Source organism: Stylophora pistillata, chromosome 6 (genome assembly GCF_964205215.1).
Source record: "Stylophora pistillata chromosome 6, jaStyPist1.2, whole genome shotgun sequence".
Classification (NCBI taxonomy): Eukaryota; Metazoa; Cnidaria; class Anthozoa; order Scleractinia; family Pocilloporidae; genus Stylophora; species Stylophora pistillata.
In genome coordinates, this window is record NC_142524.1 from 36273931 (window position 1) to 36296866 (window position 22936).

General features: G+C 39.0%; 3 protein-coding genes and 1 long non-coding RNA gene across 6 annotated transcripts; 1 reads left to right on the plus strand and 3 right to left on the minus strand.

Annotated features, from left to right (window-relative positions):
• Positions 1-316: 316 nt before the first annotated feature.
• LOC148729667 (adenosine receptor A3-like) lies at positions 317-2490 on the minus strand. Its single transcript, XM_088726022.1, has one exon. The coding sequence runs from the start codon at positions 1519-1521 to the stop codon at positions 631-633; it is 891 nt and encodes a 296-aa protein (XP_088582148.1). The 5' UTR covers positions 1522-2490; the 3' UTR covers positions 317-630.
• A 3782-nt stretch (positions 2491-6272) lies between these two features.
• LOC148729668 (ribosome quality control complex subunit NEMF-like) lies at positions 6273-13908 on the minus strand. Of its 2 annotated transcripts, none has more exons than XM_088724523.1 (15): positions 12065-13906; positions 11350-11717; positions 10990-11153; positions 10803-10890; positions 10381-10418; positions 9995-10091; positions 9719-9793; positions 9181-9258; positions 8323-8749; positions 8188-8225; positions 7800-7838; positions 7311-7417; positions 6979-7022; positions 6645-6724; positions 6273-6444 (listed from the first exon to the last, which is right to left on the minus strand). In XM_088724523.1, exons 2-15 carry the CDS (start codon positions 11611-11613, stop codon positions 6367-6369), a joined length of 1617 nt encoding a protein of 538 aa, XP_088580649.1. In that variant the 5' UTR covers positions 11614-11717; positions 12065-13906; the 3' UTR covers positions 6273-6366. The 2 variants fall into 2 exon arrangements, 1 of the variants encoding a protein (XP_088580649.1); XR_015988506.1 differs by having other exon boundaries at positions 6424-6444; positions 7311-7386; positions 12065-13908.
• A 196-nt stretch (positions 13909-14104) lies between these two features.
• On the minus strand, positions 14105-17346 carry LOC148729669 (uncharacterized). Of its 2 annotated transcripts, XR_015988509.1 has the most exons (3): positions 17137-17346; positions 16783-16910; positions 14105-14767 (listed from the first exon to the last, which is right to left on the minus strand). It is a non-coding gene; the product is annotated as an uncharacterized LOC148729669 (long non-coding RNA). The 2 variants fall into 2 exon arrangements; XR_015988508.1 differs by having other exon boundaries at positions 16783-17345.
• Positions 17347-18561: 1215 nt separating this feature from the next.
• LOC148729670 (adenosine receptor A3-like) lies at positions 18562-20270 on the plus strand. Its single transcript, XM_088724524.1, has one exon. The coding sequence runs from the start codon at positions 18885-18887 to the stop codon at positions 19773-19775; it is 891 nt and encodes a 296-aa protein (XP_088580650.1). The 5' UTR covers positions 18562-18884; the 3' UTR covers positions 19776-20270.
• The last annotated feature ends 2666 nt before the right edge of the window (positions 20271-22936 follow it).

The following is a 22936-nucleotide window of genomic DNA, read 5'->3' on the forward strand; positions in this document are numbered from 1 at the left end:
ACGTTTCACTCGTTGCGAAATTCCTCTTGGTTATTGCTTTTGTTTTTGTTGTTTTGACGGTAGCGCTTGTCTCAGTGGTTTCAATCTAATGTTTAGGTTTAAAGTCCATTCGATTCAGTTTTGTTGATTATCATAACAAGTTTTTACTTTTGTGTTCAAGCGTGCCAAAGACATCATTACGGTAATTTATGTTTTTATAAACAAAGCTGGTAGCTCCTAGTATATAGCATTCATAGTCTGTTTATGAGCCACGTGGCCCATCAGACCGACGCTTAACTCCGGTTCCTGTAACATAAGCGACTAGGAGTCTCTAATGTAGTATTCGTACTTCTGTTTTAAAACCAATACATGTAACAAGAAAATTACCCTTTGCTTCCGACGAAAAAGAGGTAGAAAAACATTACATCTGCATGTTATAACTTCAATTAACTTAAGCTGTCTAAGCTGACAAATTGAATACAAATATAGGTCTACATTTACATATGACCTGTAAGCAAACTGCAATGACTTACAGTTTCTCTACTGTGCAAAACACATTCGTTTACTTTCGTTGCGAACTATTCATAATACTTGAAGATTGCCTCCGAAGTGCTCGGTTGTTATATAGCTACCTTAAAAGTTTCTTCAGTTTTAACGACGAAATATATTTCGAAGAATGCAAATGATAGATTGCCGAATGTGTCTCATTTTCCAGCAGTATACCACAGGGTTTAGAGACGAATTGAAAAACAAAAGCGTTAACGTATAAATACCACTTGTACGAAATCTGGTGATTTGTTTAATGGAAGAAAAACCCCAAATATAAACACAGTACCAGGGTAAATAACACAACAAAAACACGAGGTATATGTAGAAGGTACTGCTAGCCGACCTCCTCAACCTGGCCGCGTTCACTGTCGTTCCACCCCCGTGTGTTAGTTGCAACACTTGGATTACGTTTCTGTGGCGCCTCACCGCTAAATATATTTTAAAATAAATGATTGTTGTGAAAATAATACAACAACAAAAAGTAACAGTGAGTACGATTCTTCCAGCGTATTTGAGCCAGAAATAATCCAGCACTAACAGCAATGAAAACAAGAAACTAAACGTCCATATCATCAACACCGCAGCAACAACACGCTTGTGAGTCACAAGTTCTTGATATCTGAGATGAAGGTGAATGGCAAGAAATCTGTCTGTGCTCATAGCTGTAACACCGAAAAGCGACGCACACGAGAATAAACTCGAAAAAAAGTCAGTGATGTAGGTAAATATATTTATCTCGTGGTAGATATAGTTTCCACTAGTAGCGCAAGTAATCAGCCTTGCAACATAAACAGGTTTCACCAGCAAACCAACACCAAGATCAGAAACAGCGAGACTCAGTAGGAATGTTTTCAAAGTCTTTGGCAATCCTGACGTTTTCCTCATCGCATGGATCGTCAAAATGTTCATCATAATGGATGTGTAGCAAAAGAAGGAGTTCAACACGGAATTAGTGACACAAGACGAGTAATACGGGCTTTCGCTATTCCCCATTCTATAACGGGTAGTCAGGAGGCTGGTTTGTCAGCAAGTTCACGAAGTACGCTCAGAAGAAATGGATTTCATGAGACAAACATGCTTCATCGTGAATTAATGGAGAGTTACTTCGAAAAGCCTCATGATAAACTCTGGCAAAAGCCAGGATTAATAAATAGTTGGAAACCAGAGACTTATAAATAAGTTGATGCATTTGACAGCTTTGTACGGTGCCAACGAGGAAATCGAAAGACACGCGTGCCCATGCTGAAGTGCTTTTTTTTATCTCTGTTCTTCCGACGTTATTCACTGTACTGATAAATAGCTACTTTCCTGTTATGTATTTGTGGCCCACATGGTCGATGTTTAAGCCGCCGAAACAACGTTCGCCAATTCATTTCACGTTTTCCCATTTAACACACATCGAAAGTATATAAATTATGTGTCAATTCACATATCAGTAATCACAGAAATCGATCTCATATCCGAGAAAAAATTTGTCATCAGACTTGGTAAAAGCTAAGGTCGGCACACACGAGGGGTCATGTCCCTGCGACTAGTCCGTGCGACAAGTCCCGGCGACAAGTCTTTGAAGGATTTACACGAGGGGAGCGATAGCAGGGACTAGTCCCTTAAGGCGTCCACACGAAGGCACTCAATTGCACAAGAACATGGGGAAATTAAGAGGCAAAAGATATTCCTTAGTCTGGGGCGTTACACGAAAACAATGAAAATTTGGTAACTTTTCATTGTAGCACTATTAAACATCAACACAAATGAACTACACTTATTCAGTCGGATTATTCATGCTTTTACGTGTTCCGTTTTTGTTTTTTTTTTTAATTTTATTTTTAACAGACAGAGTCAAATAGGGTAAAAATTCCATCAAAACGGCTCCAAGACATCTGTATATGTTTACAAAACTAGAAATAGTTTTTTATTCCTCAGTTGTAGAAATCTAGAATTCAGGGAAAATTCATAGAAACTGCAATGTTTACAAGTACCGAAAGTCACGGATCATACTGACCCATGATTGGCTTATTTACCGTTTAGTCGCAGGGACTGGTCGCACAAACAGTTCACACGAAGGGACCAACATATGTTTCATGCGACAAGTCCCTGCGACTGGTCGCAGGAATTCAAACCAGTTTGAATTCGTGCGACCAGTCGCAGGGACTAAATTTGGTCCCTGCGACCACAGTAATGTGTAGTTCACACGAAGGGACTAGTTGCATGAAACTGGTCGCTGGGACTAGTCGCAGGGACTAGTCGCAGGGACTAGTCGCAGGGACAAGTCCCCTCGTGTGTGCCGACCTTTAGACTTAGAATTGGTAAAATGTTCGCTTTCGTCAGAAAGATAGAGGTTGTCCTTAGGAGGCGGCGGCGTGTCACTTTCAGTAAGCGGAATTTTGGAAAAGAAAAAAATAACACCTCTTTACATTCGAAAATTCCGCGAGTTATGGCAGTCTAGAATGACAGCTGTAGCGAATAACTGAAACGAAGCTATTAAGAGAACAACATATTAAACATAATAACTCCTCTTTGGCGCGAATGCTCAAGTTCCATCGACAAAAACTTTAGTTTGTTTACTCTGTTAAAAGCGACAAGACCTACGTTTAGACAATTACACGAGACAAACCCAATATCGAAACCAAAAAAACTTTAACAGTAACTTTTCGCTGTTGAAGCGGACATTGAGAAACACCAATGTTCATCTTCTAGAGATCTATAAAAATGGGAAAAAACCTCATCTACAATAATCTAGCACAACAAAAAAGGGACGTAAGAAAATGCATTTTAATTAAGTACAGAAAATCAGCTGTCTCTAAAATTGACTGTTTCTACCGAGGTCCGGTGTTGAATTTTAATCCAAAACCTTTTGTTTTCAAAAAAAAAATTCTTCTAGGGCAAAACAAATAAGAAGGGAAGAACTGAATGTGTCTACTTCCAACAGAATGAAAGTAAAATAAATGTAAAGTCTATTTTTCACAGCTTTAATTTCATCTAGAAAACTCTCCGTAACAGAGAGAGAAACAAGAACCTCGAAAACACGCAGACAGTTTATAAGCTCCTCTGCTCTTCATTTCTATGAAAAACTTTGGACATAAAAAACAAAGCACAAATAAACATTTGGCAGAAAGCACGTTTAAAGTCTACAATAATATCATCTTAAGTTTTGACAGTTCAGTTCTGACGAATGATCACATTTCGCAGCATGCAAATGATGGATTGCCAAATGTGTCTCATTTTTCAGCAGTACATTTCAGTACAGTTCACCGCCATTTCATTGTTTTGTGAAACTTGATGGACCTGAAGGGCTTGAATTAAGCTTGGGTGGCGCCGCACAGCGAAATAAATCCTATGATAAAAAATTATAGTGCAATTAAAACAACAGCCGAAATCGAAATACTGTTATAACCACAGCAACAATACGCTTGGGAATCACAAGTTCCTGATATCTGAGATGAAGATGAACGGCTAAAAATGCTAATGCTTTCTGGTAAGTTCCTTTCAATAAACAAGAATTAATAAATGGAAACCGTCACCATCTGTCAAGTTTTACAGTGAAACAGTATATTTGAAAGCACGAACGATCATCGTCAAAAGTTCTTCATGTCCGTGTTTTCCGTTCTCCTTTCTCGGCTATCAACCATAGAAAGGGATGTGCACGATAAGAGGACGTTTCAAAGGGAATTAGCTAATTACTTTAAATAGCATAGGTGTGAAAATTTTTCATTTAACTTAATGGAACTTAAAGACAGCCTACACTAAGTATAATGTAATGTTCACTGAAATCCATCTGCTAATAGACATATAACTAAGTAGATAAGTCTTTGACCACTATCGTTTGTTGAAAGCTAGAAATATGTATGCGATCCTCGGGTTGGTGGATGAAACATGGACAACGAAACAAGATTAAGGTTTTTGTAGTTAAAATCGACGTTTCTGCGCAATTGCGCGTAATTTTCGCGTAACGAGGACGACTGGCTGATGACATAAGTTAAAGACAAAACAAGAGCAGTTCACAGAAAAAAACACCACGCTCTTCGCAGTATGCACATGATACTTTGTCCATTGTGTCTCATACCCCAGCTGTAAATAGAACGGTTTACAGGGTTTTAGTGTACTGATGAAAATTCCAAAACGTAGTATTTGCTTCATGGATAAAAGATCTTACAACAAACGCACAGTGCCAAGGTAAATAACAAAATAAAAACACGAGGTACATGTAGAATGTACATAGGGCTGATTTCTTTATCTTCACAAAGTTCACTGCCATTTCACCATAATGAGAGACCTGATGGACTTGAAGGGCTTAAATACGGGTCGCGTGGCGCCGTACAGCGAAATAAATTCTACAATAAAAAAACTGCAGTGTAAATAAAATTACAGCCACATGTAACAGCTATTATAATAATTCCGGCAATTTTGATCGGGATGAACCCCGTTAATGAAAGCAACGTATGTAAGCATCTATTCTGTTGAAACCGCAGCAACAATATGCTTGTGAGTCACAAGTTCCCGATGTCTGAGATGAAGATGAACGGCTGAAAATCTGTCTGCACTCAGAGCTGTAATATGGGCTGCCGTCACCACCAAAAATACAAGGATGTCAAATAAATCAGTAATAAAGGAATCGAATGGCCAAATTATAGACAGTCTAGGTTTCCTTAACATTACATGAAATATTCCCATCGGAATATTTCATGTAATGTTAAGCAATTCAATGTTCAGCTAGAGTGTCTGATGTTCTGCAAAACTATTCGACGTAACGCTACACCATTCGTGTGTACCCTGTACCATTCGACATTACGCTGAGCCATTTCATGCAACGCTACACTGTTTGTATGTGCGCTGTACCATTCTACATTACCGTGAGCCATTTCACGCAACGCTACACCATTTGTATGTACGCTGTACCATTTGACATTACGCTGAGCCATTTCACGCAACTCTACGCTGTTTGTATGTACCTGTAAAAAAATGTACCCTTAAATAACAATCAGAAAAGACCAAGATGCGATCTGATTATAATCCATTCATTGTAAAGAACTTAGTTAAAGACATCATTGAAAGTAAAGAGGATCGTGATAAAGGCCGTTACTAATTCATCTTGGCCCCAAAATCACATTAAATCCTTTAGATGCCGGCAGCTGATTCGAGTTCTTCGTAATCGTTCCGCTCTCCACATGCAGGATATTTGGCAAATACAAAAAACGACGCAACGACTTCGTTTTGATGCAGCCGACAAACAAACTCGAGGTCGGACAAAAAAAAAAGTAAACAGTCGTCAGTTGGTTACGATCGCCCTTGAAAACTGACCGCTTCTCGGAACAGATCATTCCTGACGATAAATATGCGACAATACTTTTTGCATAAATGGAGGCTACTGTGTCAGTTATTCATTAAATGCTTTTTGCTAAGCGTGGGGAGAGGCATCTACGAAGAGCTTGCCGTCAAAACGTTGACTGCCTGGGTCACAATTATTCCGCCGAGTCAGTCGAACGTTCTTTCCGTCTTGAGTGGATCATCAAAGGATAGGAGACTCATCATATCGAACCCAAGATGCAGTCCTTACCAGAAATTTCCCAGAACTATATAGGTTACCTGACGCGCCTACATCAGTCATGTGCGCACAGAAATATTTGACGATTAAAATGGATTATGTAAAATAAATAACAAGAAGTAAGCTGACCATTAGAAAAAGACTTGGACACTACAAAAATAATTAACAACAATAATAATCATAATCAATGAAGAAAAACGTATTTGACGTGTAGTCGATTAACCACGTGGCGGTTTATTAACACTATTTCTTTGGATAAAAAAGAATCTCCACAGTAATTCTTGCAATGTTACAGATCATTTCTTCTTCTTTTTTTGAAGGTTTGGTGCTGAAACTTTCACTTTTCCTGGAATGTAACGCGAAAGATCGTTGTCCTAGAAATAGAGTGGAAAACTAGTGAAAATTTAAAAAAAAAGAAAAAAAGGAGAAGCACTGTCAGGGATGGTTTGCACAAAAGCTGTGAAGTGCGATTGACGCTTAGAATGCAAATAATGTGATGAATTACTTAAAGTTCAATAACATCGTTGACTGCTTCATCTACCTACTAAAGTATCCCGAGCTTTGAAATTTTTACCTTGAGACTTTTAATTAAATCTTTCTCTCGCTGGGAAGCTTCTTTGGAAAACAGAAAAGTGCCCAACGCCGTCTTGGCAGCTAAGGAAGGAAACAAAACCTGTTAAATTTATATTTGTTTTTCACGAATCACAGGACGAGGTGAAATGTATCATTCTCGATTTTGTCGCCTAAAAATTCTTATAAACTTGAGTTACAAATTATTTAATAGAACTCCCTCACCGAGTAAATTCAAATCCGAGTTGGCCAAGTAAATTCAGAGAAAATTCATAGAAAATTTAGAACTGAGCATCAGCAGAATATTTTGGGAAGTAAATCCGTACAGTTTTTCTAACCTTTTCCTCGGCGAGCTGTACCTGGAGTAAGTTTCACTTTAAACCTGTCGAAGAAACGGAAAAGAAAAGACAAATAAAACACACACACATCTCTTATCTGAGAATTAGATTGGGAGGGGGGGGGGAGGAGGGGGCTCTTCGATCGTCATATTTTATTCAGGAGCATACCAGGATGTTTTCTTACTATAAAAGATAACTTTTCCACAGCCCTTCTGATACAGAAAGATAGACTCTGGTCAGGGCTGATCTATCACCCAAACAACTTGAGCTTAGGGTGTCTTAGAAACTTAAAGAAAAAAAGAATAGAAAAAAAAAAAAAACCGCTGTCTTACTTGTAGTTTTGTACCGCACCGTATGGAGCACACACAGGAATTGCAAACAGCAGTAAATCTTCAGACAGCGGACAACCTGTAAGAGAATCAAGCAGCGATACAGCTTCCTGCAAAGCAACGAAAAACGCCGAAAATTAGAAAAGTTACCCAAGCATGACATCAACGGCAATCGGCAGAGTTTGAGTTTCTCACAATCTTGCTTAACTCAAAATATTCGGATTGGCTGTGATCAAAATATTTTTTGCGGTTATTCTGAAATGGTGAATCATAAATCACGCTTGTAAGTAAAATCGGAGTTGACTTTTGCCGCAAGTTGCTGTGAAACCGTCATGCTAAAACCAACTATTATCGAGCAATAACAGCACATTACTAAAATGAAACAGGCAAAGAATAAACCAAGTTATGAGCTGGGATGGTTAGAATTTTAAGAATCGTTTTTTAAAAAAAAAACCTCCAAAAAATCTCAATTGAAATTATTTCATTGCGTACTTTCGGTGCTTCGTCTTCTGCTTCGTCATCTGATACAGCCTGAAGGAAAGAAAAAAAAAACAATTCATATTAACTCGCGAAGTAACGAGAAAAGAAGTACTGCCTGGGATTTATTAAAACATAAAGAAAACAAATAAGTGTGTGAAACGCAACAAATACGCTACAAATATAAATATAAACAATTTAATAAATGAGTTTCTTCTTTACATTGTCGTAAAATGTATAATTTATAATCACCAAACAGGGTGTCATGTCACTTTTCAAGTGCGCATGGCATTTTGTTCACGACCTCTGACTGTTAATCTCGCTAAGGCTGTAAAGTTTGATAAGGTTTGAGGTATTTACAAAATACTGAAAAGTACATAGCACAGCCGAACTGTCTACTTACAACGTCTTTTTCTTTCTCAGAATTCCCATATTTCGCACCTGAAAATAGAAAAAGCTGATTTACACTTCATTACTTTCGGTATTTTACGGTTAATTACATAAAAAAAAAAAATTCATAAAAAAATGATTGTTGTACCTTCATCTTTTGGAGCACCCTCTTTGAGAGAATTGTCTTCTACACTGACTAGTTCCAAACTGCTCGCTTCACCAGCTTGTCTATCAGAAGAGTTCATCAAACCAGTCGCTGTCTCTTTACTGTCAATATCGTTACCTTCTCTATCGCCTTTATCCTGATAGACGCTTGAGTTTTGATGTGTAAAGTTTGTTTTGTTGCCTTTGTTTTCTTCCAAATCTTGCCTGGACTGGAAGCTGTTGTCCTGATCTTGGTTTTTACCGCCTCCTGTTGCAGACAGATTATTTTGATTTGAGTATTGGTCTTTGCTTGTCTGGGTTTCCCTTTTCCCTGGTTTACCGCTGGCTGGCCTGTTGGCGCAACTTCCTTTGCCCGCCTTCTTGTCTCTTTTCCTCTTATCAGCTTTGCTTTCTTTCGAAGGCCCAGCAGACTATAGGAGGAAAAAAACCAGCATTGTTTAAGAGGAAAAAATAAAAAAATTATCATACATCTGAAGTATTGGGAAACGGCCGTGGTGCATTAGCTCACCATAATTCATGTCAAAATGTCTCGGGTCGGTTTACGCGCAATGTTTCTCCATCATCCACTGTTCATTGCAATCACCAAACTGTCCAGGAATCAAGACGTTATACTTGGGAGTACCTTTGAAGAATTCTCATTCTATCCATGAGAGTTGTAATAGACTTGCAGTTACTTGAGGCCACAGAAAACACTACAAGCTGTAGCAGGTATGCAAGTCAAGCCTCATTTTGATGCAGCCTTGCCAGTGAACCTCGTTCCGATCCAGACTCATTTCACCCTTTACAGATTACGCAAGGGGTAGGATAAATTCGATACTTTTTACATGCTAAAAATCATTACCGCTAAAATCTCCATTTTCATTTGTCGTTCCTCTTCATCCTGTTCGCCGTATTTCTCTTTTATTTTCCTAAGTTTGGTCTGAAAAGTGAAAAAAGTATAAATTGCTTTAAGCAAAGCCACTAAATCCTTCTGACAAGCCTTAATTAACACGGGTAATTCCTTAGATTTGTTTTTATATCGTTCCCGTTCATTTAGATAACAAAAGGGTGTAGACTTGAAATATCCAATTTTTTGTCGCTAATTTCAGGCCGGTCACGCTGGAAAATCATTCGTTAGCTTCCAAGTCTGTGAATTTTTATTAAAATCCTTAATGTTCATTATTTATTACGCTGCACAGAGTGGTCCATATTTAATGTCTGTTGTTTAAAATGAACGAGCGGAACTAGAATGAATTCATTCTAACCACTTAAATCTACTATCATGCTCAGTCAAAGAAAGTGAATCTTAAACTTTCTCTGTGACATAAATAATCAACTAAATATTCACTTCTCCTCGCCGATATTAACAGTCTAACAGGGTTGAAAAAAGTGTGTCAAACCTTTTGTCCTCTCTTAGGTGGCTGCTGCTGTTGCTGTTTTTGTTTTTGTTTTTGGTGATGGTTTTGTTCAGATTTCTGTGGATAATATTTTTAAGGATCAGAAGATATTAGAAGCTGTTTCCCAAAATACTTTCAAAGCGAAATGCGAGGTCGAGCAGATATAAATGCTCTGATATTTTGTTGAATCCCCTACCATGAATTAAAACATTGGCTAATGAAGAGGATTTACAAGGGCTCATTTTCAACATCACCATTAAAAACAGAATGCAAACGTACCCGCTCATATTCTTCTCCTTCCTCTGTTTCTTGCTCCTCCTCATTCGCCTGCAAAGAGCCGTCTTCACCTTGTCTGACCTTCTTCTTTCGATTCTCTCTGAGATAAATTCGATTGTAATCATTAAAAATCTGTGGTGTACCTTGGTCTCGCAATAAAAAAATATGCCAATGTAAGATCAATATTGAGCACAAAGTAGCTTGGTATCGCACCTTCCCTTTTGAAAGAAAAGTGTATAACCTTAATTTCATAAAACAGTCGCCGCGTAAATCAGAAGACAAGTGCCAAGTGGCTGCACTTTATTCATAATAGAGATTTGTGCTCACTGCAGCGTGTCATTAAGTGAGAGTCAAGATTTACATGCGCAGGATTCATGGCTAATTATTACCTCCTCTGTTTCGCTGATAGACGCTGCTTGTTTGCGGGCTGAAAAGAAAAATAATGAGGAATATTAGGCCACGTTTCGATCGCTCAAGTGCTTGAAAACTAAAACAAAAACTGTAACAAAAACCAGAGTAAGTTCAGGCCACTGATCTGAAGCGCTAGAAAAAGTGAGTGACCAGGTGACGCGCGTTTCTTTTTCTTTCATCTGATTGGTTGAGGAAGTGAAGCAAGTTTTCTGGACCAGCCATAAAGGTATGGAAAGGAAAGCCAATCTATTTCCTGATGAAGTTTTTGATACGATAGGCAGTTTATTGATAAGATCACGAAAACTGGCAAACTGAAACTCGGCTATAAGTTACGCTTTCTTGCATTTTGCTATTCATGAAATGCAAGGGCGAGGAATGACATCTCAAATTCTCAAGATACTTGTTTGGTTTCCTCAGGATCAACACTTTCTCCTTCTTCACTATCTCTTCGGCTATTGCTTCTGCTTGTACCTCGCTGAAGGTGTACTCTACAAACGAAGATAAAAGCACGATAAATTTAGAGTTAAACAATAGACTTAAACATTGCCATTGAAAATTAATCTATTAAAAATACAAACAAAACTTACTTTCCCTCCTTCGTAAGCTGTATATCGATGCTTGTATCAGGAAACAAGCTGTCTTCTTCATCATCGTCTTCTAGAGTAGCTGCCCCTTCGACAGCAGAATTCGGTGGATTTTCTGCCTCGCCTTCGTCACTTGGAATGCTCAGCTCTTCCTCTCCTTCAGCATCCTATGTCAAGTTCAAAGTGTTATATCATTGGATCGTTTCGCGATATATTTGGGTGGAAAAAATGCAAACGTTATTGTGTAAACAGTCTGTGTTATAATGTAAAGCTCTCATTAGCTAGTAATCAAAACAAAACAAAAAACAAACAAAACATGGTTGCTGGGAAATCAAGCACCGTTGAAAATCTCTCGGACCTTACCTCTACTATTTCAGTATCCTCCACAGCTCTGACTTTTCTCTCGTTCAAGTGATTCTCGATGGACGTTTCATCCAGTTTAAACAAAAAACCAAAGCCCATCATGAGGTAACATGGCGGCAAGAAGTTCTTTTTGCCCCTAATCATGAAGCTTCCTGTGGTAAGGTACTCTCCTGTGGGTGCCGTCTTGGACACCTGCGAATGAGGCACCCACCAGGCTGAGGTCACAATCCGTGCCTCCCACGCAGCACTGTAGGACACCGCCATGCAACCGGCTTCATTTAGGGTCTTTGGCGGGACGGGCTGACCCGTAGGGTTCTTTACTACAACACTTGTTGCACCATGGAGATCTGCGTGAACGTACACGTCTCCTGAGGAGAAAAGATATGTGATAATGATACATGACACAGAAACATGTAACTGGCCCCAAAACATATAGCCAGTGACCGAGCACGGGATACAAGCTCCTGCTGTACCTCAGAGTCAAGAGCTGAAAAATGTAACCACTGCTAACCTCGAGAAATGAGAAACAAGCTGAGAAGCGCTGAGAAGCGCAGAGAAGCACGTAAGCATTCACCAGGTGCACTCTCGAGAACTGTCTTGACCAAGTTTGACCGCGGGCAAACACGTGACTGGCGACATTCGTAAGAAAAACTTGGGAAGTTGACAAGTTCCTAAAACAGTGTAGAAATAGAATGCAAAGTGAGCCACAACAGACCTTGTTCTAGATGTCTTTTGACCAGAAGTTCGTTCTGCTGTTGGTCTCGGCCACCAATTACCAGGTAATTCTCAGAACTGATAAACCAAAGAAACTTCTCAAACCTAAAAAAACAAAAGAAATATTCATTTAATTCCCATCCCAGGAGATCATAACGAGCCTCACGCCGTTAGCAACCAAAAAAAGTCTAGGTATCCAGCAGAGAATCCGTACTTTTAGTCCGCATTCTCTACTGGATACCAGTGGCTTGCTTGGGTAAAATTTTTGATCGTATTTCGCTCCTAATCTGATAGAGGCGTCAACTTTTACACAATCATGTCATCATCCTATGGCGTGAAAAGGTAATTAAAGAAGCCGTATCCGAAAAAAGTGTACATGGCCGGCGCTTAAAAATAGTGACAAGACAAAGCGCTCGCCCGGAGTGTGTTGCGGCAGTTACAGTCACGTCGAAGAAACATTTCTTAGTCAATGCTTGCGGATTTAGTTAACTTCATTAATACTGACATAGGCTGCGACGCTTATTTACTTCGACATTTAACTGGCTGCCTGAGTGTTTTGTTTTCTAATCAATTTTACCAGATTTTTGTTTTCGGATCGGAAACAAAGTAAATTCCAGAACCGACGACTTTTTTTCCGCTGTGTTCGGAATCTTTGACAGCTGACGCTTGGTGCTGTAATTTTTGAGCATCCGGTTACCAGTTATTGGGAATAAACTCGGCGTATTACAACCTATAATTTCTTTTGCTGTTTAACGCAGAGTCCACAATACATGGCGGCTTTTCCTCACTGATATTTTATGTCGCATTTATAGTTTACACACTGTTCCAGTTTTTTTAAACGATATTCATGCAGTACACATAAGATTCTTTGTCACTGGCCTTCATATGACCTATATTGGTGCCGGAATCCTCTAGATAGTTGCGAGAGATTAGACATTATAGGTACGATGTGATTAACGCACTGGTGTTGAAAATCTCTTTGCGCTACCTCCTCCGCAACGATGATTAAAATCGTGAATAAACAGAGACCGGGGGTAATAATAATTGTTTTCAAATCAAGATAGATGTTGAACAAGCTGACAAAGCTTTTAAACAGACAAAGACCAACTTTCGTTTAATGACACGTAACGAACAAGTTTAAACTCCCTTGAACTTTAACAGGGTTCGTACTGTCTTGCAAGTCTGTTAATTTCAGGGCAAGTCCCCCAATGAATTTAACCAATCCTTAGAAAGTCCTTGAATTTTTATATTCTAAAAGCTTCTTGAGAGGGGTGGGACGTTGACTTTTTCCGAAAAACCAACTTTAAATACTGAGTCAAGCGCTGTGCGCTAGAGTGGTTTGGAAATTAACATAGAGCGCGGTAGATCCAGTAATGCGTTATTGACCAAGCAGGAAAACTCAAACCTGAGCCAAGCGATAAGAGCCAAGCGAGAGCTTGCCTGCAGGTTACACAAAGACAAAATGGCTGCAACGCTGGCCACCGCAGAAAACGAAAAATAAGCAAGGGTTAATAGCCAATCAGCTCACAGAATTCGCTGCATCTTGCACCGCTTGCGAAGCCAGCCATATAAAAAGGAAAGATAATACATCGGCGTAATATAACTCTTAAAGCAAGAATCTCTCCCAACATATTCATCTAAGGTAGTAAAAGTTTAAAATGTTATGAAAGCTGAAAAAGAAAGGGTTCCGGTGTCGCGCTTGTTCAGAGTTACAAGTTTGAATGGCCAAGGGGTGGGCACTTATTCAAGGAAATACGGTATATCGATCACTTGAGGCTGTGCGCGTTACTTCGTGTTGTTTCATACTTTATATTATCTCATATTAACCAGTTTGTCAGGAAATCAATCGTCGTCGTGTGTTTACGCCCTACAAAAACGTCGCATCAGAGTTTCACGAACTAGCTTCGCAAAGAAATGTACCAGCAGTGTTTTGCCTTGTGTTATTTATTGAGTTTTTTTGGCAGCATTTTTTGGTTTGATGTTCTCTTCCCGTCGCGGTTTTCAGGGCGACTTTTAACAGTAAATGAAGCTGTTTTCCAAATTTTTGTCTCAAACGACTATTTATTCCTGTCGCTCTGCTGTAGATATAGGTGAAGAGCTCAAATAACAGAAAAGTTTGCGTCACAAGAATTTCTTCACATTATATATGCCAGAAAACCTCTGAATGCCAGAACTTCAGCCTGGGTGAACCAGAAAGGATAGACAATACTTCCCTATATTAACCATCAATGAAAAGCTAAGTAAGTCAAATATCTCAGAGGCGCTCAGGCATTAAACTGAATGCCAAGACTTCAGCCCGGGTGAACCAGTAAGGCCGATAGACAACACTTCCCTAGATTAACCTGTGAATGTCAAAGAAAATAAGAATGTTAGGTATCCCAGAAGCACTAAGGGATTACTGTGAATAGCAGAACTTCCGTTCAGCCTGGGTGAACCAGAAAAGATAAACAACACTTCCCCGTATTGACCATGAATGAAAAACTTAAAGTATGCTGTATATCCCAGAAGCGCTCAGGCATTACACTGAATGCCAGGACTTCAGCCTGGGTGAACCAGAAAGGATAGACAATACTTCCCTATATTAACCATCAATGAAAAGCTAAGTAAGTCAAATATCTCAGAGGCGCTCAGGCATTAAACTGAATGCCAGGACTTCAGCCTGGTGAACCAGTAAGGCCGAGAGACAACACTTCCCTTGATTAACCTGTGAATGTCAAAGAAAATAAGAATGTTAGGTATCCCAGAAGCACTAAGGGATTACTGTGAATAGCAAAACTTCCACTCAGCCTGGGTGAACCAGAAAAGATAAACAACACTTCCCCGTATTGACCATGAATGAAAAAACTTAAAGTATGTTGTATATCCCAGAAGCGCTCAGGCATTACACTGAATGCCAGGACTTCAGCCTGGGTGAACCAGAAAGGATAGACAACACTTCCCTATATTGACCATGAATGAAAAGCTAAGTATGTTGTATATCCCAGAAGCGCTCAGGCATTACTCTGAATGCCAGGACTTCAGCCTGGGTGAACCAGAAAGGATAGACAACACTTCCCTATATTGACCATGAATGAAAAGCTAAGTATGTTGTATATCCCAGAAGCGCTCAGGCATTACACTGAATGCCAGGACTTCAATATGGGTGGACCAGAAAGGATAGACAACACTTCCCTATATTGACAATGAATGAAAAGCTAAGTATGTTATATATCCCAGAAGCGCTCAGGCATTACTCTGAATGCCAGGACTTCAGCCTGGGTGAACCAGAAAGGATAGACAACACTTCCCTATATTGACCATGAATAAAAAGCTCAGTATGTTGTATATCCCAGAAGTGCTCAGGGATTACACTGAATGCCAGGACTTCAGCCTGGGTGAACCAGAAAGGATAGACAACACTTCCCTATATTGACCATGAATGAAAAGCTATGTAAGTTATATATCCCAGAAGCGCTCAGGCATTACACTGAATGCCAGGACTTCAGCCTGGGTGGACCAGAAAGCATAGACAACACTTCCCTATATTGACCATGAATGAAAAGCTTGTATATCCGAGCTTGTATATGTTGTATATCCGAGCAGCACTCAGGCATTACACTGAATGCCAGGACTTCAGCCTGGGTGGACCAGAAAGGATAGACAACACTTCCCTATATTGACAATGAATGAAAACCTAAGTATGTTATATATCCCAGAAGCACTCAGGCATTACTCTGAATGCCAGGACTTCAGCCTGGGTGAACCAGAAAGGATAGACAACACTTCCCTATAATGACCAGGAATGAAAAGCTTTGTGAAACTTTGTTATATATCCCAGAAGTGCTCAGGCATTACAGTCAATGCCAGGACTTCAGCCTGGGTGGACCAGAAAGGATAGACAACACTTCCCTATATTGACAATGAATGAAAACCTAAGTATGTTATATATCCCAGAAGCGCTCAGGCATTACACTGAATGCCAGGACTTCAGCCTGGGTGGACCAGAAAGGATACACAACACTTCCCTATATTGACCATGAATGAAAAGCTAAGTATGTTGTATATCCCAGAAGCACTCAGGCATTTTTCTGAATGCCAGGACTTCAGCCTGGGTAAACCAGAAAGGATAGACAACACTTCCCTATATTGATCATGAATAAAAAGTTCAGTATGTTGTATATCCCAGAAGCGCTCAGGCATTACACTGAATGCCAGGACTTCAGCCTGGGTGAACCAGAAAGGATAGACATCACTTCCCTATATTGACCATGAATGAAAAGCTAAGTATGTTGTATATCCCAGAAGCGCTCAGGCATTACACTGAATGCCAGGACTTCACCCTGGGTGAACCAGAAAGGATAGACAACACTTCCCTATATTGACCATGAATGAAAAGCTATGTATGTTATATATCCCAGGCATTACACTGAATGCGGGGACTTCAGCCTGGGTGAACCAGAAAGGATAGACAACACTTCCCAATATTGACCATGAATGAAAAGCTAAGTATGTTATAAATCCCAGAAGTGCTCTGGTATTACTCTGAATGCCTGGACTTCAGCCTGTGTGAACCAGAAAAGATAGACAACACTTCCCTATATTGACCATGAATGAAAAGGAAGCTCTCACTAATTGATTATAAATAAATTGCATAACAAATACCAGTAGGCTGAATATGTTTTGTGTTATTGTATAATTCCACTATGATGCATGTCATTTAGCATTGCAGGTATAACCTACCTTAATAACTTTGCAGAATACACAGCACTCTGTGTCCAATCCTTGCTTGCAAAGTTCATTGATATATTTTTTGGCATCACCAGCTCTTTGCTTGAGCAGCATTATCAGTGTTTTGTAATCAAGAGTAACTGTCATGAAAAAAGACAAGAAGATAACAAGAAGTTGAAGTTAAAATAGCTACACCAAAGATCTCAAATGTTATACTTTCCCAGATATTTTCTAACACTGCCAAGCATAAAATGGATTCAATAATTACTATCACGTAGCTAGACATGTAACATAAAAACATTGCAAAAATAAAAAATAATAAGATAAAAAAAATATAAAGAGTCAAGATTGGCACACACAAATAACCTGGAAATTTAACTTTAAAGCATCTTCCATTAACTACTATTCCAGTTTTCTCAATGGCATCCCTCTGGCGATTTAAATCTTTTATCGTAGAAAAATAGAAATGAAATAAATTATAATACTGTCAAGACCCTATCAAGGAAACAAACCCGAAATTTCTCCTAAAGTAGCCATAAAAAGTGATCATAGCTAGAAGATACGTATGATGCACGATCCTCGCAGTAGATAGCGCTATTTAAGCAATAGCGAAATTCAGACCTGAAAAAAATCAGGCCTGTACGGGACTCGAACCACTGACCTCTGCGATACTAGTGCAGCGCTCTAACCAATTGAGCTAACAAGCCAACTGAGAGCAGGCCGTTAAGTTGATTCGTAATGAACCCGTGAAAGTGATAAATGAGATAGAATAACTATATCAAATACCGCAGTTCAAATAGAATAAATATATCAAAGAATAAATATATAGAATAAGATAGAAGATAGAAGATAAGATAGAATAAATATATCAAATACCGCAGTTCAAAATATATGATTTTCATATATTTATTCTATCTCATTTATCACTTTCACGGGTTCATTACGAATCAACTTAACGGCCTGCTCTCAGTTGGCTTGTTAGCTCAATTGGTTAGAGCGCTGCACTAGTATCGCAGAGGTCAGTGGTTCGAGTCCCGTACAGGCCTGATTTTTTTCAGGTCTGAATTTCGCTATTGCTTAAATAGCGCTATCTACTGCGAGGATCGTGCATCATACGTATCAAATACCGCAGTTCAAAATATATGATTTTCATATATTTATTCTATCTCATAGCTAGAAGACTTAGAGGCTCAGCGTAAAATCAAACTCAGCCAATTATGTGATTTTCCTGCCAAGCAGAGATGAGTTCTGATACACCGTGAAACCAGCATTCACAACAAAACATAACAGAGCAAACTCACTTTTTCCAATCTTAATAAAAATATAAACGTTATGACTTACCCCGGTTCGTCTTAGCTTGAAAATGCTAAGTAACGTTTGCCAAGCTTTTCTTGATCCAGGATCAAGAATTTATTTTATCGATCAACCAAAGATATCTCACCACTTCTCCTTCTTCGAATTTCTGCCGGAAGATGGTAGAAACAACTCCAAATAGAGAGGCGATGGCCACTTTGTTGTTCTGAACATATCGGTCATCCAAGCTTCCGCCATTTTTTAAAGCTGGACCGTACAAAACGCTTGGAAAATGTGCCACCAACAGGCTACTTCAAAAAACTTGCTGACTCTTATGCCACATTTCTTGAAATTTAAGATAAACCATTCCCTTGACTCATCTGGAGGAGAATGAAGCAATTCAACCCTTCGAAGTTTCAAGGGATCCATAACTGCACTCGACCGCGGGAAACTAAACATTCCCGCTTTTGCTTACGAATATTAATATGAAATCCAATCTCCAAATGTCAATAGGCCGATCCAGCCCCTAATAAACAAAAGGCTTCATTGTACCCAGCAGGAACAGAGACTGTACAAATTCAAGCAACTACTCAGATTACTGCGAGCAATTATCGAAAAAGGCTGTCAAGGCGATGATGGAAACTTATCCGGTTTATGACGTCACTCCATACCAACCCGCCTTTTCGAATATTTGAACTTCCGTTTACCTGTGGCTCGTGATGGAATTCACGATGAAGCATGTTTGTCTCATGAAATCCATTTCTTCTGAGCGTACTTCGTGAACTTGCTGACAAACCAGCCTCCTGACTACCAGTTATAGAATGGGGAATAGCGAAAGCCCGTATTACTCGTCTTGTGTCACTAATTCCGTGTTGAACTCCTTCTTTTGCTACACATCCATTATGATGAACATTTTGACGATCCATGCGATGAGGAAAACGTCAGGATTGCCAAAGACTTTCAAAACATTCCTACTGAGTCTCGCTGTTTCTGATCTTGGTGTTGGTTTGCTGGTGAAACCTTTTTATGTTGCAAGGCTGATTACTTGCGCTACTAGTGGAAACTATATCTACCACGAGATAAATATATTTACCTACATCACTGAATTTTTTTCGACTTTATTCTTGTGTGCGTCACTTTTCGGTGTTACTGCTATGAGCACAGACAGATTTCTGGCCATTCACCTTCATCTCAGATATCAAGAACTTGTGACTCACAAGCGTGTTGTTGCTGCGGTGTTGATGATATGGACGTTTAGTTTCTTGTTTTCATTGCTGTTAGTGCTGGATTATTTCTGGCTCAAATACGCTGGAAGAATCGTACTCACTGTTACTTTTGGCTGTTGTATTATTTGTACAACAATCATTTATTTTGAAATATATTTAGCGGTGAGGCGCCACACAAAGGAAATCCAAGTGTTGCAACTAACACACGGGGGTGGAACGACAATGAACGCCGCCAGGTTGAGGAGGTCGGCTAGCAGTACCTTCTACATATACCTCGTGTTTTTGTTGTGTTATTTACCCTGGTACTGTGTTTATATTTGGGGTTTTTCTTCCATTAAAGAAACCACCAGATTTCATACAAGTGTTATTTATACGTTAACGCTTTTGTTTTTCAACTCGTCACTAAACCCTTTGGTATACGGCTGGAAAATGAGACACATTCGGCAATCTATCATTTGCATTCTTCGAAATATATTTCGTCGTTAAAACTGAAGAAACTTTTAAGGTAGCTATATAACAACCGAGCACTTCGGAGGCAATCTTCAAGTATTATGAATAGTTCGCAACGAAAGTAAACGAATGTGTTTTGCACAGTAGAGAAACTGTAAGTCATTGTAGTTTGCTTACAGGTCATATGTAAATGTAGACCTATATTTGTATTCAATTTGTCAGCTTAAACAGCTTAAGTTAATTGAAGTTATAACATGCAGATGTAATGTTTTTCTACCTCTTTTTCGTCGGAAGCAAAGGGTAACTTTCTTATTACATGTATTGGTTTTAAAGCAGAAGTACGAATACTTCATTAGAGACTCCTAATCGCTTATGTTACAGGAACCGGAGTTAAGCGTCGGCCTGATGGACGACTATGAATGCTATATACTCAGATCTACTAGCTTTGTTCATAAAAACATAAATTACCGTAATTATGTCTTTGGCACGCTTGAATACAAAAGTGAAAACTTCTTATGATAATCAACAAAACTGAATCGAATGGACTTTAAACCTACACATTAGATTGAAACCACTGAGACAAGCGCAACCGTCAAAACAACAACAATAAAAACAGTAACCAAGAGAAATTTCGCAACGAGTGAAACGTCCAAAATTAGCCCACGCCGAGTGAAGGAAAGATGGAATGTCGAGGAAAAGGTACATTTTACTTTAGATGTTCTCTCACATTTAGAACTCTAAATTCAGCCTCTAAATTAAGCCTCTAAATTAAGCCTCTCCTCAAACGGCCAAAAACAACTCCCTTAACTTCTGCCCTTCATAATCAGATATAGGTATGATGCACGATCCTCGCAGTAGATAGCGCTATTTATGCAATAGCGAAGATCAGACCTGAAAAAAATCAGGCCTGTACGGGATTCGAACCACTGACTCCTGCGATACTGGTGCAGCGCTCCACCAATTGAGCTAACAAGCCAACTGGGAGCAGGCCGTTAAGTTGATTCGTAAGAAACCCGTGAAAGTGATAAATCAGATACAGTGAATATATGAAGTTCATATATTTTGAACTGCGGTATTAGATACGTATGATGCACGATCCTCGCAGTAGATAGCGCTATTTATGCAATAGCGAAAATCAGACCTGAAAAAAATCAGGCCTGTACGGGATTCGAACCACTGACCTCTGCGATACTGGTGCATCATACGTATCTAATACCGCAGTTCAAAATATATGAACTTCATATATTCATTGTATGTGATAATCAGATATGTAAATTTGTTTTGTGTTGTATTTAAATGCCTTTTGATGGTCTCTTGAAGCGAGGCTTTTTAAGAGGGCTATAGTTTCAGGGCTTTCTCAGTAGAGGATCTCCTCACGGAAGTGATTGAATGCCGAAGTATCCTTTTATCGACATCAAAAGTCATTATCCTCTTAAGAATATTCTGGTTTTGAGAAATTTTAAGAGCTCAAAATAAAAACCTGTTTTACCTAACGGTGATCTCTTTTTTTCTCTTCCGCACCAATGTTTCGGTCATGTTTGTTTCTGTTTTTTTTTTTTTCTTTTCCAATCGTTTCGCTTTTTCGGTCGTTTCGTTTCAGTGGTTTCGCCACTAAATTTTCTCCGATTCTTATTGGTTTAAATTGATCACGTGACGCGATAGTGTTCATCCGTGGAGAGATACTATCAGCCCATAGTGCACTCTATTGTTTAATTCATGATTTGCAGTGATGGAGCCAATCAGATTGAAGCGCTTGTGTTGGTGCGCTGGTCAGTAGCTAAAGTTAGATGTTACGTCAGCCCTCAAGTTATATGCTCTGACGAACTGTTAACGCCAGATGTTCCATTTTTTTGGTCGCAGTTTATTTACCTTTATCAACAATGAACATTTAATAATCGTGGCGTGTCGTCTCGCTCTACAGTTTATCATTGTTACTTGAGTTTCAACTGACATTTTGTACAACACGGAGATATTGAATAATCAAAGTACGTGGGGTTTTTCCATTTCTTCTGAAAAACTAGAATTTTGAGATGATTAACAATTTCATGATGGAATATAATACGAATTTTTTTTTTATTGCCTGCCTTTTTCTTTTTTTAATCCAGGGACGCATAGTGTTCCTAATACCATTTTTTTTTTAATGCTTATGTACAAAAGGGAGGACTAACACAGGTTTTAATTCTAAATTGTTGAAATGACGGCGATGGCACATTTTGTTGTTGTCATTGATTACGAATGATGCGTTTTCCGACCTCTTATGTCAAGATTAATTAAGACTTCATTTCCAATGAGTTCCTGTGAATATTTTCATAAAAGAAATGAGAATCTGTTTGATCACTTTTACCCAATGACAATAATTTTAACGTCAGGATCTCATCTTTTTGTGTATTTTTGTGTGGAAACATGGAGGCGGGAGTGCATTTTCCGGCTTTTCGTAACTCAAAGGAAATATTTGCAAAGTAGCGATGATCTTTGCCTGTTGACGACGTTCATTGTCTTTTTTATTGGATCGCTAACGAACGTTTTAGGGAGGACAGCGCTTGCGGGTAACACCGGTGTCATCAAACGGAAATGGAAACGTAAAACCGTTGACCAACCAAATATTGACACGGAATAAGGAGATGAAGCCATTTTTTTTCTAAATTTAAGAGTAAGGGCTGAGTATTTTCTTCTAGTTGCCGACCAGCAAACTAAATGAAAGCTCGAAATATCCCAGGTCTGAATTTGGACAAAAAAATATTGCTATCTCGACGTATTTATTTATTTATGTATTTATTCATTTGTTCTTACCAACTTAAACAATTGTTAACTTCGTCAAAAGCGAAATTCTATAAGTAATAAAGATGAGATTCCGTTTTGATCTTTTTTACGTTGCATTCATTAGTCCATAACAGTTACCCGCAGTTTGTTTACTGTCGCTGATAAAATAGACTTTATAAAGTGGTTCATGCAATTCAAGAGTTAGAGTCTCCTTGAAGATCGGAGTCTATGAAGCGCACAGTCTCACTGGTTTTATCAGCAGAACGCCCGACCTCAACTTAAGTCACAGGTCTACAATGGCAGATACAAAAGAACAATTTTATTCGTCTCTCATTGTTAACGTTGTCTCCTCTTTCGCAGCTGTAACGTTGAACATTTTAACAATCCATGCGATGAGGAAAACTTCGTCCTTACCAGAGACTTTGAAAACATTACTG